Consider the following 19952-nt stretch of genomic DNA (forward strand, 5'->3'; position numbering starts at 1 on the left):
TGAATCTGCTTAGTGTATTCATCTCTTCGCCTCCCTCTACGATTTTTACCCTCCACGCTGCCCTCCAATACTAAATTGGTGATCCCTTGATGCCTTAGAACATGTCCTACCAACCGATCCCTTCTTCTAGTCAAGTTGTGCCACAAATTTCTCTTCTCCCCAATTCTATTCAATACCTCCTCATTAACAAACTGCCTATTGGCTTCTGTCTCGGGTTCTTCGGCCGACGTTCATCTAATGATTTTTCTGACGTTTCGCCAGCACGAGTGGCTGGCATTGTCAAAGCTTCACCCTCCATTGCCGGTGGTGAACCGGCAATGGAGGGTGAAGCTTTGACAATGCCAGCCACTCGTGCTGGCGAAACGTCAGAAAAATCATTAGATGAACGTCGGCCGAAGAACCCGAGACAGAAGCCAATAGGCAGTTTGTCAACAAGGGGCCACGAAAACCTTAACAATTTTGTACCTCCTCATTAGTTATGTGATATACCCATCTAATCTTTAGCATTCTTCTGTAGCGCCACATTTCGAAAGCTTCCAATCTCTTCTTGTCTAAACTATTTATCGTCCATGGTTCAGTCCCACACATGGCTACACTCCATACAAATACTTCCAGAAACGCCTTCCTGAAACTTAAATTCATACTCGATGTTATAAAATTTATCTTCATCACAAACGCTTTCCTTGCCATAGCCAGTCTACATTTTATATCCTCTCTACTTTGACCATCATCAGTTATTTTGCTCTCCAAATGGCAAAACTCCTTTACTACTTTAAGTGTCTCATTTCCTAATCTAATTCCCTCAGCATCACCCGACTTAATTTGACTACATTCCATTATCCTCGTTTTGCTTTTGTTGATGTTCATCGTATATCCTCCTTTCAAGACACTGTCCATTCCGTTCAACAGCTCTTCCAAGCCCTTTGCTGTCTCTGACAGAATTACAATGTCATCGGCGAACCTCAAAGTTTTTATTTCTTCTCCATGGATTTTAATACCTACTCCGAATTTTTCTTTTGTTTCCTTTACTGGTTGCTCAATATACAGATTGAATAACATCGGGGATAGGATACAACCATGTCTCACATCCTTCCCAACCACTACTTCCCTTTTCTTCCCTTCGACTCTTATAACTGCCATCTGGTTTCTGTACAAACTGTAAATAGCCTTTCACTCTCTGTATTTTACCCCTGTCACCTTCAGAATTTGAAAGAGAGTATTCCAGTCAACTTTGTCAAAAGCTTTCTCTAAGTCTACAAATGCTAGAAACGTAGGTTTTCCTTTCCTTAATCTATCTTCTAAGATAAGTCGTAGGGTCGGTATTGCCTCACGTGTTCCAACATTTCTACGGAACCCAAACTGATCTCCCCCGAGAACGGCTTCTACCAGTTTTTCCAATCGTCTGTCAAGAATTCGCGTTAGTATTTTGCAGCTGTGACTTATTAAACTGATATTTCGGTAGTTTTCACATCTATCAACACCTGTTTTCTTTGGGATTGGAATTATTATATTCTTCTTGAAGTCTGAGGGTATTTCGCATGTCTCATACATCTTGCTCACCAGATGGTAGAGTTTGATCAGGGCTGTCAGTAGTTCTAATGGAATGTTGTCTACTGCCGGGTCTTGTTTTGAATTAGGTCTTTCAGTACTCTGTCAAACTTTTCACGCAGTATCATATCTCCCATTTCATCTTCATCTACATCCTCTTCCATTTCCATAGTATTGTCCTCAATATATATCACTATCAGATCAAATGTATCTGAAAGACCTATTCGACTGAGTACCTATGTGCGGTACGCCCACCATGCTTCACCTTCAGGGCAGCTTTAACCTTACTGGCAACATTTTCAGCGAGGTGTCTGAGTAAGAACGGTAGCCATTCTTCCTCACGAGCCGAAACCAGAGAAGGCAGTCACGTTGGATGCCGAGGTTTGCGGCGAAATCGCCGTTCAAACTCATCCCAAAGATGATCCGTTGGGCTCAGTCCGAGCCTCTGAGCAGTGCAGTCCATGCCATGCCTCACAGATACCGCTTTATGAAAAGGTAAACTATTATACTGACGCAGTCATAACCTTCGAACTCTTCCACTACTATAAGCAGTGCTGAATGCTGTCAAATGTGTTCATATTCTTCAGAATTTAGGTCTTTCGTAAGCGCAATATGGGAACCACGTACTAATGACGAAAAACACCAGCATAGCGCAACACCACCTCCTCCGGACTTCACTGTTGGTACTGTCCGTTACGGCAGATAACGTTGCCCAGGCAACTGCCAAGGCCAAACACTTCCACCGGATTGCCACAAGGCACATCATGATTCGACGCTTCGAAACATTCATTTCCTGTCATCTGTTGTCCTGTCGCGTCGTTCTATACACTATCCTCTGTCGGGAGAGAAACACTGTGAGGATAAGATCCACGTACCTATCAAAGGCGATGGGGTGGGGGTGCAAAAGTAGTGTAGCTCACGACGTGCGAATTTGCAAAATTTATTCATCCAGTATTTACTAATGAGAGTAGTTAGTGACTTGCAACAAACTTTCCACATAATTTCAAACTATGCGAAACTCTTTCTCGCTGACAACCCCCAAAAAATGATGAAAGGAAAGAAGTTTAGCGCTTACTGCATTTTTGTTTTGCTAATGCAGTAAATCTGCCGCATCAGGCATGATGCTTTAACTTATTACTTCTTGACTACTAACTTCACTGACGACGCAATGTGCAGACAGCATTCACATTTATCACTGAATGTACCTGCAAAGCTATATTAATGCACCACACATAGTTTTGGAGATATGACGTCATAAACACTGACTGTGAGATGCGTGAAAAACTGCAGCATCGTACATGACGTTCAAATTTTTATTTCTCTGCTACTAAGCCTATCCGCAAAAAACGAGCAGTTGAACGGAATGGACAGTGTCTTGAAAGGAGGATATAAGATGAACATCAACAAAAGACAGGTTCGACGTATGCTGCTGAACGTACCTACAAACGAAAAACTACCACAGCATTCATGGCGGGTTAATTTATTATTTATTTTGTACTAAGTCTATCCGCAACACATTTCGCTGACAGTACTCACATATATCACTGAATGTAGCTACAAAATTATATCATTATACTACCATAGGTCAGGAGGTAAAACGTCATAAATATTGAGCTGTGTGAAAATAAAATTAATGGGCGAAATTCGCAAGGGATACAGGTGAAATATATGTACAAATAAGTGCGAAATATGTTAACAACATGTGAATTATATTTGACACGAGCGTTCGTGGGCAAAGCCACGTGTAAAAAGCGCATCCTAAACCTCTGGAACGATTTCAACCCAGCCTAGTACACATATTGGTTACGGTCTGGAAAGAAATACTGTGGATGTTAGAACCACCTGCTTCCTGTTAGGTGAGGGTGATAACGTGGAGAGAGAAGGTGGGAGGAGGAGATGCACAGACAGAGGAGGAGATGGACGTAGGGGGTGAATATGTACACAGAAAGCGGAAGACGGAAATGGACAGAGAGGTGGGAGAGCAGAAGATGATCAAAGAAAGGAAAGAGGAGAAGATGGACAGAGACAAGGGAGAGGAGGAGATCGACAGAGTGTGGGGAAGGAGGAGATAGATTAATGGAAGATTCGAATAAATACATAACCAGGCAATGCTGAGACTCAGATAGCATATTTATTTATTTTCTGCATGTCAATAAGTAAAGTATCCAGAAGAAATGGCCAGAAGTCAATGTAACTTCGTACTCCATCAGTAGGTATGAAAATGTTATAGTTGAATTCCTTGAGAATGGTAGAATGATCATAACAGTGCGCTGCGTCAGTGTTTTTGTTCATGTTTGGTGTTGTTAGCAGGCCTGGAGAGGTACACAAGCGACGGGAAGTGCATCAGATGTCGGGTGATTACTGTGAGGTACACAGAGCTGCCACGTACTCATGGGAGACAGTGTTATCAGCACCTAACAGGGCTTAAAAGGGCCCCCATTGTCGGTGTCCGTTGGGCCAGCTGTTAAATCATCCAGTATCTAGATTTATGGAGCACTCGTATGTGACAGCAACCCTACGTTGGACTGTAAAGGAACTTGAAGTCTGGCATTCTCATTGCCAAGGTTACTGTTAGCACCACAACACCAGCTGTTGCATTTGGAGTGGTACCACGACAGGGATGCATGGACTGCTAGTAAACGAAGTCACATTGTGTTCAGCGATGGTTTGCGGTTCTGCATTACCCAGGATTACCATCATCAGAGAGTATGGTGGTGGTCTGAGGTCCCATTCTTGGAATATTTTGGACAGCTGTAGAAACGTTTTTCCTGGCGTTATGATGCGAGGAGCCGTTGATATGACTTCAAGTCAGGCATAACGTTGACTGAGGGAGTTCTTGAGGCACAATAGAATATTATAGATACCCTGGGTCCTCACCAGTTACCTCTCGTGTGCCATTTTGCAACAGGACAGTGCTCATTCATACATGGTACATGCCTCTATGAGCTTTCAGCATGATGTCGTGGTATTTCCAGGACCACCAGGGTACCCATATCTGTCACCAATAGAACGTGTGGAAGAAGCTTGGACACTAACTCTATGCCAGTGCCAATAGATGAAATGTGAAGAATGAATTGCAAAACCAAAGCATGTATCCATTCCAGAGATAAGTGGGCTCGTACTAACAAGTTCCCTCTAAATTTGACTCGATATTAATAAAACCGACAAACTTCATGGACGGATCCCAGAGTGGAAATGGAGGAAACCAGGTTTCTATGAACATGTGTCCAGAAATGATTAGTGTACGCGTGACGACAACAAGTTGTCCAAGAACACAGCAAACAATTGCATAACATCCACGGCGCCAAAGACGTTCAAAAGGGCCTCCATGTGGTTGTAGGTGACGGGGAATAGTAGCGGTTGTCATGCAGGATACACATAAGCCTATTCTGGGTTACACCATGTTGGCGGGCCACTTGCCTGGGGCCTACACTAGAGTTCGTGTCAATGTCCTGTAGAATTTGGTCCTCTGAATCTGGTGTACGCACAGTCCGCCGCCTCCCTGCATGTTCGTCTGTTTGAAGGAACCCATGGTCACACAAACGCCCGCAAAGGGCTTGAAATGTTGGGTGATGCGGTTGATGTCTGTGAGGGTACTTGTTTCGGTACAGCCATGCTGCCTCTCGATCATTTCCATCTGCTTGGCGATACACAAAAACCATCCCGACTTGTACCTGACACGAATAAGAGACAGTTCTGCTGCTTACAGTAAGCTGCAACAATCACACAACCTGCAACACACAAGGAACACGCAGCACTTGGTCAGAGGGACTGCCATATATCAGCACCATCTAACGTGGCAATGATGCGTTTCCGGACACATGTAAATAGGACCTTTTTCCTCCATTTCCAGTGAGGAATCCGTCGCTGCTTTTTGTCGGTTTTATTAATGTTCACCCTATACATACACATGCTAGCTGAGTTTAAATATCCATCATTCGCCCTGTTAACGTAATAAGTTCTTCTTTTGCACCATAACTTTCCAGTGCTGGTTTCTTGTTTTGTATAAATTTTGTATCAAAATTTCAGCTCAACAGTCTCATACATTCGCTTATGAGCCTGGGTCACCCGACTGTATTTGTCTAAGTTATGTACTGATGAACTAATATGTTGTCACATTGTTTTTATTTAAAAAACTCCTGGAATTTTCGATAGTACTGTCCTTTCTTCAAATGTCGCATTGTAACTATGACCAAAAACCCGTATTGTGTGCAGTTCCAGTAATTTACATGTAAATTGGTTAAACATCGTGTTTCCATATGTGCCTTATACATATCTTTTATTCATATTATCTTATTTGGAAGTGATAAGGCATGTGTTACTCTACACCAGATGCTTTAGAATTCTAGAGTACGTTAAACTCAAATAAAAAACATCCACCCTCATGAGGAAACCAGACAGAAATAATTTCGTAACCACTGCTGGTTTTCAGTAGTGATATCTGACAAATATAAACAAAATATTTCATTACTTCCTGGTCTGGTGAATGAATTGTAGCACTTTCGTGGAGCGTGTGGTATGTTACCTCATCAATTTCTGGTGGCACCTGTTGTAGTAGCTAGTACATTCATACAATGAAGGCTTTCACGACCGGATGGTACTGTTGTTGATAATTCTTCCGGGTTATATGGCCGTGGTCCATGGAATAGAAGAATTCCATGGACCACGGCCATATAACCCGGAAGAATTATCAACAACAGCTAGTACATTGACTGAAATAATGTTTCTGAAAATACTATATATGTTCAAAGTGAACTCCATCATTAGTGTAAGTAACGACATGTCAACGCTCATCATACTGCAATATGAACTATTCACCACAATCACTCTTATATTTACCGGCAGTAGCAGTCCCGTCTGCCTTTCATTTGCAAAAGTATTATCACTGCATGTCCAATCATCTACTACATATTCATTGTGAAGCAGTTGTTTCATTTACCGAGCCACAATAATAAAATTAACACTAACATTAACAAGTGGTTGATTTTATAGCGAAAAATACATGATTTTCATTTTTTATGTTGTTTTATTTGCTGCACATGATACATTATACACTGAAGGGCCAAAGAAACTGGCATAGGCATGTGTATTCAAATACAGAGATATGAAAACAGACAGAATACGTTACTGCTGTGGGCAATGCCTATATAAGACAACAAGTGTCTGGCGCAGTTGTTAAATCGGTTACTGCTGTTACAATGGCAAGTTACCAAGATTTGAGTGAGTTTGAACGTGCGATAGGCTTCTCCGAGGTAACGATGAAGTGGGGATTTTCTCGTACGACCATGTCACGAGTGTAACGTGAATATCAGGAATCTGGTTCAACTTCAAATCTCCGAAATGGCTGCGGCCGGAAAAAGATACTGCAAGAACGGGAGCAACAACTGAAGAGAATCCCTCAACGTCACAGAAGTGCAGCCCTACCGCAAATTGCTGCAAATTTCAATGCTGGGCCATCAACAAGTGTCAGCGTGCGAACCATTCAACGAAGCGTCATCGATATGGGCTTTCGGAGCCAAAGGCCCACTCGTGTACCCTTTGTGACCGCGCGTTACAGAGCTTTACGCCTCGCCTGGGTCCGTCAACAAAGACACAGGACTGTTGATGACTGGAAACATGTTGCGTGGTCGGACGAGTCCCGTTTCAAATTGTATCGAGCGGATGGAAGTGTAGGGGTATGGAGACAACCTCATGAATCCATGTACTCTGCATGTCAGCAGGGGACTATTCGAGCTGGTGGAGGCTCTGTAATGATGTGGCGCGCGTGCAGTTGGAGTGATGTGTGACCTCTGATACCTTCAGATACGACTCGGAAAGGTGGCAAGTACGTAAGCGTCCTGTCTGATCACGTGCATTAGGCATTCCGACGGACTTGGGCAATTCCATCAGAACAATGCGACACGCCATAAGTCCAGAATTGCTATAGAGTGGCTCCAGGAACAGTCTTCTGAATTTAAATACTTCCGTTGGTCACCAAACTCCCCAGACATGAACATTATTGAGCATCCAGAACTAAATTTTCACTCTGCAGCGGAGTGTGCGCTGATATGAAACTTCCTGGCAGATTAAAACTGTGTGCCGGACCGACACTCTATGGTAGAGCACTTTCCCGCGAAAGCCAAAGGTCACGAGTTCGAGTCTCGGTCCGGCACTCAGTTTTAATCTGCCAGGAAGTTTTATTATTGAGCATATCTGGGCTGCCTTGCGACGTGCTGTTCGGAAGAGATCTCCACCCCCTCGATCTCTTACGGATTTATGGACAGCCCTGCAGGATTCATGGTGTCAGTTCCCTCCAGCACTACTTTAGACATTAGTCGAGTCCATGCCACGTCGTGTTGCGGCGCTTCTGGGTGCTCGCGGGGGCCCTACGCAGTATTAGGCAGGTGTACCAGTTTCTTTGGCTCTTCAGTGTACTACATACGCATGTTTTGTTAACCTTAAAATCAGAAATTACAGTACACTGAAAGAAACATTCAGTGCAAAATCACTCGTAAAATTCTCCTGTTGGCCGGATAATGATGTCGTGAACCTGAAACAAATTAAACACATTAGTTAAGAGGAGAAGTAAGGAAGAAATTAATGATAATGGCAAATACATTCGGTTTTCATAGCTGCTATTTTTTCATTGGCTTAGGGCAGGAGTAGTGGACGTTTTTTACCTATAGCCCCCTTCGGTATCTCTGATAGCAGTAAAATTTTCTATCTGCTCATTGGCCCCACAATAATGGTGGTTTATAAAGTAGGGAAGTAACCGTACTTGGTGGAAATGATAAAGCAGAGTTATTGCAAGTTAAAGCGTGTAACTGTTACTATTTAGCAATTATTTTATGTCAAATTTTCATGGAAAGCTAATGGAAATGCTTTTAACACCCAAACCGCCTAGGACCCACCATGAATTCTAAAACGCCCACTAGTGGGCAGCAGGGGCCAGGTTGACTACCACTGACTTATTCTATGACGTAGCATTGGAACAGTGACAGAGGGTGACATCAGAAACTCCTTCCGCTGTTGGGTGGGTATATGCTGCCGAATGCTTATGGAGTAAACGTTTTCTTTATTGTGGGCTCCAGGCAGGGCCTGGTCGGTGTACCGCACGGCGGCTCCCTGTGCCACGTGGCTGCCCACCGGCAGTGGCCGGCCGTGACACGTGGACCTGTTAAGAATCAAACCAGTAGGCGCGACGTCACTTCCGCCGCTAGCATGCACTGTGGGTTCCTTTCCACCGTTCGCGTTTGCTCTCATTACGGCGCAAACCACGACAGATAAGTGAAATGAAAGAGGAGATCAAAGGAACTGTGTCAGTGTACAGTCGAGATTTACAATTCATATGTACGAGAAGATACAACTCCGAGAAGATGTATGTACCTGAACTTCAGCATGTAATTAATAACTTTAGTAATACTTATTTTCAAAAGAGATCAAACACTAATTGTAGCTCTTAGTAACGAACCTTGATTGAACTACTGACATGTATCATATCATAATTAATTGAGCTGTGAGACACTTTTTTAATTTAACTTTAATTAAAATCTGCATCTAATTTAATATATGATACATATGCCATTAGCAAGGCAGCATGTCTTAGTGGTCACAATGACAAACCTCGTCCAACATCTGGTCCGTACGATTTTCATTCTGTTAATTTGCTGTTTATTTATTTGCGTAGTTTCGCCTGCAAGCTAAAAACTACTTCACCTAGCATAATTCTGAGTAGTTCAATGGAAAGAAGAGGAAAAATCCAATAAGAATATGGCGCCATATGCATATTTACTGTAATAAGTTACAGCACAGAGATTACGAACTGATTTTCAGCACTGCAACAAATTTTGTATTTATTTAACTTTAAATTTTGGGCTAACTAGTGCACGTAAAAATAAGGGTATGGTTTCTGTCCTGCTTAGAATTTTAGTGCACAGGTAATGGCGCAATCAGATTTTATATATCATACATGTATTAAAAGTTGTGAATAAGGCTGTTGAACGTACAACATATCAAGTGACGTAGATTCTGGGTGTTTCCATGAGGGGGGAGGTCTGGGGCCTTAAAAGGGCGACAGTCATCTCGCAGTCACTCACAGTTTGGTGTGAAGCTGAAGACGCAAGAGCTATGTTGGTATGGGTGGTATATCACCGGTCGTTTGCTGCTTGCGTAAATACTGGACGACTACCACTCCATAATTACAAGTTTTATAAGTAATCTTTAAACTGCCCATACCTGCAGTATTAAAAAACTTTAATTGGAAATTTTCGAACATTTCTTAAATAAGGTAATTTGAAGTAGCAGTAGAAAACTCACCTGAACCCTTGGGGGCTGCGAAAGCATGTAGACCACGGCTTTTGCTATGTCTTCCGCTTCCAAGTAAGGCATTGTCTTGAACGTTTGTGCCCACCTTTCAGACTGGTTCATCGCATTGGTTTTCACGACCCCTGGAGAAATTTGCTGCAAACAGAGGAATTAATTGTTAGTGTTCCATGTATGTACAATGATAAGGTGATGTTTGTAATTCTGTTTTCGATACGAAGGAATGTTTTATGTATTGTAAAAAATATTGCAATTTTTAATGGTTACAGAATTATACAAGCGTAAGCGCGGAAGACCACGACGTTCTTGGACAGACCACATAAATGCAGTAATGGAAAATCACTGCATCGACAAGGAAGATGCACTGGATAAAGGGGCTTGGCGAAGAGCAGCAGGAATACAACAAGATGTTGTTACTAATTAATCTTTTTAATCCTGTAATAATAATAATAATAATCTTTTAATGAATGGTATCCATTTTTTTTAATTCAAGCCAATCTAATTCAGACACAGGACGACAACATGGTTTGGTATTATACCTACTGTAGGAAAGGTACCTTTTTGCTAAACATACCTATACTTGAGCTCTAATCTTTTCTTCGAAGCCAGAGTAATACCCACGCTTAGCGATTTTGACAAAATTATGTCTGAGACGGAGACTCTAAGTCGCCTTTCCCATGGGAAGGTCAAATATGTGGCTTAGAGTCTCCATATAGCACACAGTTTTGTTACATATGTGCTTGTCTACTACTTGTCTATTACTGCAAAATATATTTTTCACTAGCACACTGGACTCGCATTCGGGAGGACGACGGTTCAATCCCGTCTCCAGCCATCCTGATTTAGGTTTTCCGTGATTTCCCTAAATCTTTTCAGGCAAATGCCGGGATGGTTCCTTTGAAAGGGCACGGCCGATTTCCTTCCCAATCCTTCCCTAACCTGAGCTTGCGCTCCGTCTCTAATGACCTCGTTGTCGACGGGACGTTAAACACTAACCACCACCACCTATATTTTTCACTGTTCATATGTAACGTTGTTGGTAAAACCTACAATTACCAAAATTATGTTTTTGTGTTCATTATGAAGGTGGAACTTATTTTACAGCCGATATATCACTTAATTGTAGATTACAGGCTTTGTAATGATAAGACACATACTTCGAAACTAGATGCCTATGTGTATTACGACCATAATTTATTGATTATGAATTCCAGAATAAAACTCAATAAAATACACAAACGTAGGAAATTAATTCCAATGCCAAAGGAAGTACTAACTGACAGTAGCAAATATTACCGAACCGTCATTCCAATAAGTCATGGTTGCAAAACACGAGCGCAAATTATTTACGGAAGAAAGGAAAAACCTGGCAGACTCCTACCGCGTGGAAGGTCAGTTTGAATTCCGGAAAGGTGGAGGAACACGCGTGGGAATACTGACTTTACAACGTGTCCTACAAGATAGCCTGAAGAAAGACAAGTCTGCCTGTATAGCATTCATAGAATACTTTAACATTATTTGAAACTCTGAGAGTAGCGGGAATAAAATACAAGGAGCAAAATGTTATTTACGACTTGTACAGAAGCCAGACTGCAGTTATAAGAGTCGAAGGACATGAAAGGGAAGCAGAAGTTAAAAAGGGTCGATGAAAGAGATGAAGCCAAACTTCAGGATGAAGAAATAAAAACTTTGACGTTTAGCGATGACATCATAATTCTGTCAGAAACAGCAGAAGTCTTGGCAGAGCAGTTAACGGAATGGATAGTATTTTGAAAACACAAAATGAGAACAAGTAATAGAATGTTGTCGAATTATATCAGGCGATGCTGAAGAAATTGGATTAGGAAGTGAGACACTAAGAGCAGTAGATGAGTTTTATTTGGGCACCAAAATGACTGGCGATGGCAGAAGTAGAGAAAATACAAAATGCGGACTGCCGATAGAAATGAGGACATTTCCGAAAAGCAGAAATCTGTTAACATTTAATATAGATTAAAACGTTTGGTTCAAATGGTTCTGAGCACTATGGGACTTAACATCTGTGGTCATCAGTCCCCTAGAACTTAGAACTACTTAAACCTAACTAACCTAAGGACATCACACACATCCATGCCCGAGGCAGGATTCGAACCTGCGAGCGTAGCAGTCGCGCGGTTCCAGACTGCGCGCCTAGAACCGCGAGACCACCGCGGCCGGCAAAACGTTTGGAAGTATTTTTTGTAGGTACTAGTCTGGAATGTGGCTTTTTATGGAAGCAATACGTGCATATTAAACAGCAATTGCAAGAAGAGAACAGACGCTTTTGAAATGTGGTGTTACAGGAGAATGTTGAACACTGGACGGGTGGTTCGGATAACTAATAACGAGGTAACGAGTCGAACTGGAGAAAAATGAAATGCATGACGCAGGTTAACTAAAAAAACGGAATTATTGATCGGACACATTGGAAAATTTGTGGTAAGATCTTATGGGACCAAACTGCTGAGGTTATCGCTCCCTAAGCTTACACACTACTTAATCTAACTTAAACTAACTTACGCTAAGGACAACACACACGCCCATGCCCGAGGGAGGACTCGAACCTCCGACGGGAGGAGCCGCGCGAACCGTGACAGAACGCCCTGGACACATTCTGAGACACATAAAGGAGGAAAGTGTATGTTGGTAAAAATTGTAGAGGAAGAACAAAGCATTACTACAACATTGTTCCTAAAACGGATGTTGGTTGCAGTAGTTGTTCAGGGCAGTGCTCAGGATAGCTTAGCGTGGATAACTGCACAGCACCAGTCTACGGACTGAAGACCACAGTGACAACACATTAATGAAAGGATTTCTACATACGTACTGACAGGACGAGAAATGTTGTCTTACCCCAACACGAATATTGCTCTTTTTGGCGACGAGGTCCTTCCTGAGTCCTTCAGCCACGACCCTCACAGCTGTTTTGTTGGCTGAGTGCATCCCGAGGCCATCACTCAGCGTCGGCATATGGGCCGAAATGCTGGAAAGGAAAGTCACTCATACAGCGTCGCCGAAGCTCAGGTTGCTTCGTATCAAGTTCCCATTCTGCAGACTACTGTGAAATTAATGGCAGAGCAAAGGAGGATGGCAAGATTGACTACTAAACTGTCTCTATGCGAGCTGTAATTAATCGAACCTTGTCTTCGCAGTACCTAAGAGACCGATAAGTAAGGGGTGCTAGTGTATTCCTAGACTCTTCAACACCTACTCGTGAAATTTTGTAGCTAGTATTTCGCGGGACAGCCTGTGTCTGTCTTCACGTGCGCAGCAGTTCCGCCGTTTCATCGTCCTAGCAAGAAACCGAAGGCTGCCACCTGCTTCATCCCCTACTCAGCCTATGCGATCATTCCTTTTCATATCACGACAAATTCCTACCTCAAGATATTTGTATGAGTCGACTGTTTCCAGCTGTGACTCTTAATAATTGTACTCATAGGATATTTTGTTTATGCTGAAACTTCCCCTTAGAAAAATTATACATGACTGTGCTTAAACTGACACACAATATTTTTTAGCGCAACGCATCTGACTTTCAATAATCCCTACAAGAGAATGGCCCTGACTAAATTAACCTATACGTTTCACAAATCACTTACCTCACAAAAATCTTCGTTACTCAAACTACTGCAATACAGCGAGCGCCAATACTGCTAGCTAAATAAAAGATTCAAACTACTGAAGGCACTAACTACTGATAGGCATAGTTAGCAAATGAAAGATTTTGATAGAGAACAAACAATGTATTTACCTTAATAGTGTTCAAAAGTCATAATATATATAGCAGTTCATGACATCCCTTCTTACAAATGTACTGTTTCTGATGGGCACACGTCCAGACCACCCGCTCTCAAAAATCCGCCATCTCACTCCCCCACATCCACCACTGCTGGCGGTTCACCTCCAACTGCGCAACGCTACGCGCTGTTCACATCCAGCTGCCCAACACTACAATGGCAGACAACAATGCAAACTAGCCACAGACTGCACACAGCGCAGCCAGCGATTTTCATACAGAGCGCTACGTGGCGTTACCAATAAGAAAACCTAAACAGCCTACTTACAATGCACTTTGTAAAGTGCACAGTTTTATATTTTTGAATATTTAAAGCAAGTAACCAATCATGGCACCTCTTTGAAACCTTATCAGTATCCTACTGGACATTTCTGCCGTTTCTTTTCAGGTAGTACGTCGTTTCAGATAACTGCCTCATCTGCAGAAAGTGTGAGATTACGGTAAAGTCTGCCAGGTCATCAATAAATAACGCGAATAGCAAGGATCCCAACACACTTCTCTGGGCAGACCTGAAGTTACTTTTAAATCTGTAGATGACTCTCTACCCATGTTGGAACCTCCTCACCAAACAATCCTTAATCCATTCACAAATACCGTTTGATGCTCCATATTGCCGACCTTTCTGTAATAAGTGCTGGTGCGATACAACGTGAAATGCTTTCCAGAAGGTAATAAAAATAGCATGCGTCTCGTTGGTCCAATCCTTCGTTTTCGCGATATGATGTGAGAAAAGCGCGAGTTGGGTTCTCATGACCGATGTTCGGAAGTCCATGCCACTTAAAAAATGGTTCAAATGGCTCTAAGCACTATGGGACTTAACATCTGAGGTCATCAGTCCCCTAGACTTAGAACTACTTAAACCTAACTAACCCAAGGACATCACACACATACGTGCCCGAGGCAGGATTCGAACCTGAGACCGTAGCAGCAGCGCGGTTTCGGACTGAAGCGCCTAGAATAGCTCGGCCACAGCGGCTCGGCCACAGCGGGGAAGCCATTCTGTTCTAGATACCTCATAACGTTTCATTTCAGAACCGTAATGTATCCTCTCCCTCCAGTGAGTATTTTTGTGATTTTTAAATTTAAATAAGAATGTACCATGCTGACGAAGGGAAGACAAATCACAACGCCAACGAGAAAAGAAAACGTACAGTTATGAAAATTGGGAAGAAGACGTTGAACCTTACGCTATTTTTGTGGTATAAAATGAATTTATAAGAGATTATTTCTTTACTCTTGCGGGTTTTGCTACAGGACCAGAAGTGGTCGTTGGTGACGTAAGATTGTGTCATTGTTTTCACTGCAAAGAAATAGCCGGCACAGTAATAATAATAATAATAATAATAATAATAATAATAATTACAATTAGGCATCGTTAAAAATATAGGTTGAATTTACAAATGTCGAAATGTGAAAACGACAGCGCGCTTATGACGAGTGATCATTGCGCCACAAAACTGACTACTCCCAACTAATTTAAAAGGCCAAAAGTATACGAAATATTTCATTTTGCAGGAATGACAGGGTAATGCACTTCACAACCAAAATAAAGTCGTAAATGGCGTACAACAGAAATCATGGTACCAGAATGATACAACATTCTAATAGTGAGGCCCTAGGAAAGAGAAAAAGAGGAAAGACTATTTCTCTTATTTTTTAAGAAAAATGATCGAAAATTTCATAGGTGGTTATAGCATCGAAATATAATTACTAACGCATTTTAAAGCTACATCTATGAAAATTGATAACTGACTTCTCGCTTAGAAGCAAAAAAAGGAAACATCTTTCAGTGGTTTTGGAAATTCAGCCCCCTAAAGAGGTGACATTGGGGATGAAAATTTTAAGATATTATTTCATTATGAAAGCATTTTCAAACCTAAATCTGCGAAAATTTGTATTTGGGTCCTGTGTTAGTAATAAAACTCACGTTTCACGGGTTTTGAAAATCCAGTCCCACAAAGTATGAAATAGTGGATGAAAATTTTTAAGAAAATATTTCGTCATTTAAAAAAAATTTGAATATAGTTTTATGAAAACTGTTACTTCACTTCTCGATTAGGTATAAAAGAATATGTGTTAGAGGACGAAAGTTTTTATTGAAATATCACCGCAAGGACGCAAAAGTCATGACTAACCAAAAACGTTGGACTCCAGCTACCAGAATCGCTTTTTGGGAGGAAGTACAATCGGAAAAAACCATTCTTCTATGGCTTTAATTGGCGTGGAAAGTTTAGAAGGTTTTAAAATTTGCGCGTAACTTATAAACTCGATTAATGAAAAAGAAAAACCCTCTGTGCATACCACACAGTCTATGCAAGCGAAGCAGCGGACGATAAGCTAATTATTTAACAAAACAGTTAAGAAAACTTTCCCATTATTCTTTCTGCAACTCTCGTACGTGCCCGACATTTATTGATCGTTCCCATACGAACTCAATATTATCGAGAAATATCGTGAAACACTGTTCATCAGGTAGATTTTTAGCAACTGTAATTAAATGGTGCAGGTCACATTGTGATACTTTTTATTAGTGTCAGCATCATTCAGCAAGTGTTAAAGAGAATTACGGAATAAAATTGTTGATGTCAGGCATCTTCCCTGGTTCCAAAGTAACGGAGAACACATGTTGTCACTAGCGTTTCTACCACAGGACGAAAAATTTCCTCTCCCACTCAGACACTAATCAACAGTGATATTCAGAAAGATTTAATAATTAGTACGAACAGATCGACTAACACTATTTTAAACCAATTAACAGACATATACGTACGTTTTCCGTTGTATTATGCATCCTTGGTGTGCGACACACAGCATTAGAACGATATATCTACTACCGACACTCTCGGAAAAAGTATACAAAAGTAATTACTCTTCAGTTAAAGATATTCCTACTAAAGTTTTACAGGCAAGAAGCTGTCAGCCCATAAAACGCATAAACTCAGGGTGATCTGTGCAGACTCATTTGTAAAATTAATGCAGCTCAAGTGTGTGTTCACAAGAAAATAAAAGTGCCTGTGCTGCAGTTTTTAGTTCTGAAGTAGAAACTCAACCAACAGTGTTTAACAATATTGTACAGAAAAAGAAACGAGATAACATTCAGTTGTCAAAATAGCTTTGTTTCAATAGCTACAGCTTCAAGCACTTGACAAGGATGCAATTTTCAATCTAAATCCGCAACAGTTCGAGTGTGTAAATCGATGTGAGTAAGGAGTCTTCGGACTTGTGTTGAGCCATTGATAAATTTTGTCCTGCTCTGTATCAAGAGACGACATACCTTGCAGATTTAGATCAGTTCTTGCATCCGTGTAAGAAGCCTGAAGTTCGAACCACTTGGGACTGGAATCGAAAGTATTTAAATTTGGCATCAATAAACACAGCTAGGTCGAGAAAGAACTTCTTTCTTGTGTGAAATATCATAACGTACAATTGACACCCACACTGTATGTACAAATGTATCTCAGTTACTCCGACGTGAATAAAGAGTGTAGCAACGTTCATCATCAGTATCGAGGTTGCGAACTCTTTACGTCAGTAAACATTTGATTTTTGGCTACCAAGAATTTTGGGAACGTAAGAGTCTACGATTGCTGTCATTAAAATGAGAAAAGTAATACATATCTAAAAGTCAACAAGGATGTAAAGTACTGTTGGGGTGACAGATGAATCTGCATTAGAGTTAGTCCCACTGCAGTCACTATTGCAGTACCTACTTACTAAATTACCTGCTGATGTGGATGATGAAGCCATCGTCGACGCCCCTCCTCATCATGTCCTGGACCGCCTCCCTGCTGCAGATGGCCAGGCCAAGCTCGTTCACCTCCATCATCTGTCTCCAGTGTTCTGTTTTACCCGCTGAACAAGTCAAGACAATTGAACATCAGTCATATTTCTAAATATGCTTACATAATTTAAATCGCAGTTTTGATGCAATAATTTCAGAGGAAGAAGCAGGTTATAAAACTACGTCTCACACTTCACAGATGATAATACGGTCATTTATGCTTAAAAAAGAAATCTGTCGAGAAAATAAGTTAAAAGGAGACATGAATTTTCATTGTTCATGACTCGTTTCTTAGAGGCTGTTTAGAGCAGCCATAGGAAATTTCTACCATATATTAACTGCAATTTCGTTTTGTAACAGTGGAATGACGGCGTTTACATTAACACGAATGATCCAGTATTTTTTACTCGATATCTATATATTTGATAGCGTTTTCGACACTGTAAATGTAATAAACGTAAGTCACGAGGTGATTTTTCCGTAACGTACCGTTGGGTCTCTGGGGCCCCTACGTTTAAACCGAGATTTAAGGCGCAAATCTTCTGAAATTGTTGATTTAAGTTAAATAACAATTACTTTTACAATTAATTAAGTGTTGTTTAAATACTTATTGTTAATTTAATAGCAGTAAATAACTCCTGTAGTATTTTATTTTTTTGTCACACAAAATCACTTAGTTTCGTGCATTTTTTTAAAATAGTCCACATAAACGAACTGTTAGAGAACTGAATTTTACATTCTGAAGAATGATAGTTTCCCTGTATAAAGTAATTTATCACATAAAACTAAATTCCAGAATTTAAATTTTCACATCAAAATTACGCTCTGTAGATGCAAAAAGAAAGTCTGCAAAATTGACATTCACTACTGGAATCTACGTTTTTCTTTGTCATCACTCAGAACACATTTTATTTTAACTAACATGTTACGTATTTTATTGCAGAAATGGAAAGGTCAACATCACAACTATCCTGACGTTCTCGCTTTCTATGGTCTTCCGCTAATAGATGTGTCATCACTGGCTTTTGAAAAATCGTTGTCTTTTTGTCTGTTTCTTGGTCTATATCGCTGACATCTTCCTCCATCCACCGAAAAACAATTTCATTGCACTTAAGATAGAAAAATTGACGCATTTTGTACTGTACTGAAGAAAACAGATACGAAGTTCAGGAGGCGCGTTCTAGGAGAGCCCAACAAGTCTCAGTGGCACATGTCAACAACAAAGAAAGAAGGCGATAATGCAACCTAACAACAAAATATTATAAGATTGGCGATTTCAAGAGGGTAGGGAGGGCGTAGAAGCATTCTGCCAGAAATGACCATAGAGAGCGAGTCAAAAAATTTTCGCGCGATTTGAGAGACCTCGCCTCTTGATTTAACGGTAAAAACAAATGAGCTTATATTCACGATTACAGATCCATGGCTTTTTGGATGTCTGTAGAAGAATACGTAAACTTTTCAAAGCAATAGTTTGAATGGGTTACGGGAAACGGTGAATTAGTAGCGAAAAATGTACAAACTCAGAAAAATACATTTTAAAATTCCATACGACATTTTTATCTTCATTGCCACACAGTGTTAAATAAAAACAACATGCACAAAATTTCGAGTTATCGTTACTCCCCTGCTATCGGGTAACTACCGTCTTTTCATTACACTAGCTCTCCCCCCCCCTCCCACCCCCCCCCCACCACCCCCACCCCCACACATTTTTTTTTACTGAAGCCTCAGCTTCGTTTACACCTGGTACGTCCACTTCATAAAGTTCTTTCGCCGTACACTTCCCCAAACTCACTACTAGCTTCTCAAGTGTTCTCATTCTATCACTACTTCTACCATTAAATGTAACTACAACATCATAGGTCCCTAATTTAACACTACCCACAAACACTAAAAAGAATATTCCTTTTGGCGCACGTCATGCCTGTTAAACAAAGAACTTCAAGAACGGAATGCTACCTGAAGTATGCTGTCTGGTAAAAAGCAACGAAATCCGCAGCGTTATAAATAGTTTCGGAAGTACATCCAGCCAAATTATTAAACGAAATTCGTGATCAGGTGAGAACAAAACACTACCTAGAGAAGGCTGTCCGCTACAAAGCAACGAAATCCACAGCCTTTTACATAGTTTGATAAAATGCCCAGCTAACTGAGTCAGCGTAATTTCTGACATATTGACAATGTAGATGACTAAGAAAAGACAGTAAAACTAAAAATGTAATCTTTATTCCCAATAAATAATACATAAAAATGTCAAGATGGTTTCAAAGAGGGCATTCCTTCAGAGATGCTGAAAGAGGAAAGATATATCCTACAAAGGAGAGTGTACCACCTAGTCTGTTTATTTGGAGGAGAGAAAGGAACCCGGCAGAATGGGAGCGGTATATAATCTTTCCAATACCTAAGAAGGGGGACCAATCAGTTGCAGAAACCATACAGGAGTTACCTTACTATGCACAGCTTAGAAGATACTGAGCATGTTCTTCCTGCAGCAGCTAACGCCATACA

The 19952-nt window shown here is 41.0% G+C and overlaps 1 protein-coding gene across 1 annotated transcript in view; it reads right to left on the bottom strand.

Annotated features, from left to right (window-relative positions):
* Positions 1-6512: 6512 nt before the first annotated feature.
* Positions 6513-19952, bottom strand: part of LOC126237190 (dehydrogenase/reductase SDR family member 11-like) — a 91559-nt gene continuing 78119 nt past the window's right edge. The window contains exons 3-6 of the mRNA XM_049947066.1: positions 17386-17515; positions 12721-12850; positions 9844-9987; positions 6513-8077 (exon numbers count right to left, since the gene is read on the bottom strand). Of these exons, the coding sequence (XP_049803023.1) occupies positions 8033-8077; positions 9844-9987; positions 12721-12850; positions 17386-17515 (449 nt within the window). The 3' untranslated portion in view covers positions 6513-8032. The remainder of the gene's footprint in view (positions 8078-9843; positions 9988-12720; positions 12851-17385; positions 17516-19952) is intronic.

The sequence above is a fragment of the Schistocerca nitens genome, chromosome 2 (assembly GCF_023898315.1).
Source record: "Schistocerca nitens isolate TAMUIC-IGC-003100 chromosome 2, iqSchNite1.1, whole genome shotgun sequence".
NCBI classification, from domain to species: Eukaryota; Metazoa; Arthropoda; class Insecta; order Orthoptera; family Acrididae; genus Schistocerca; species Schistocerca nitens.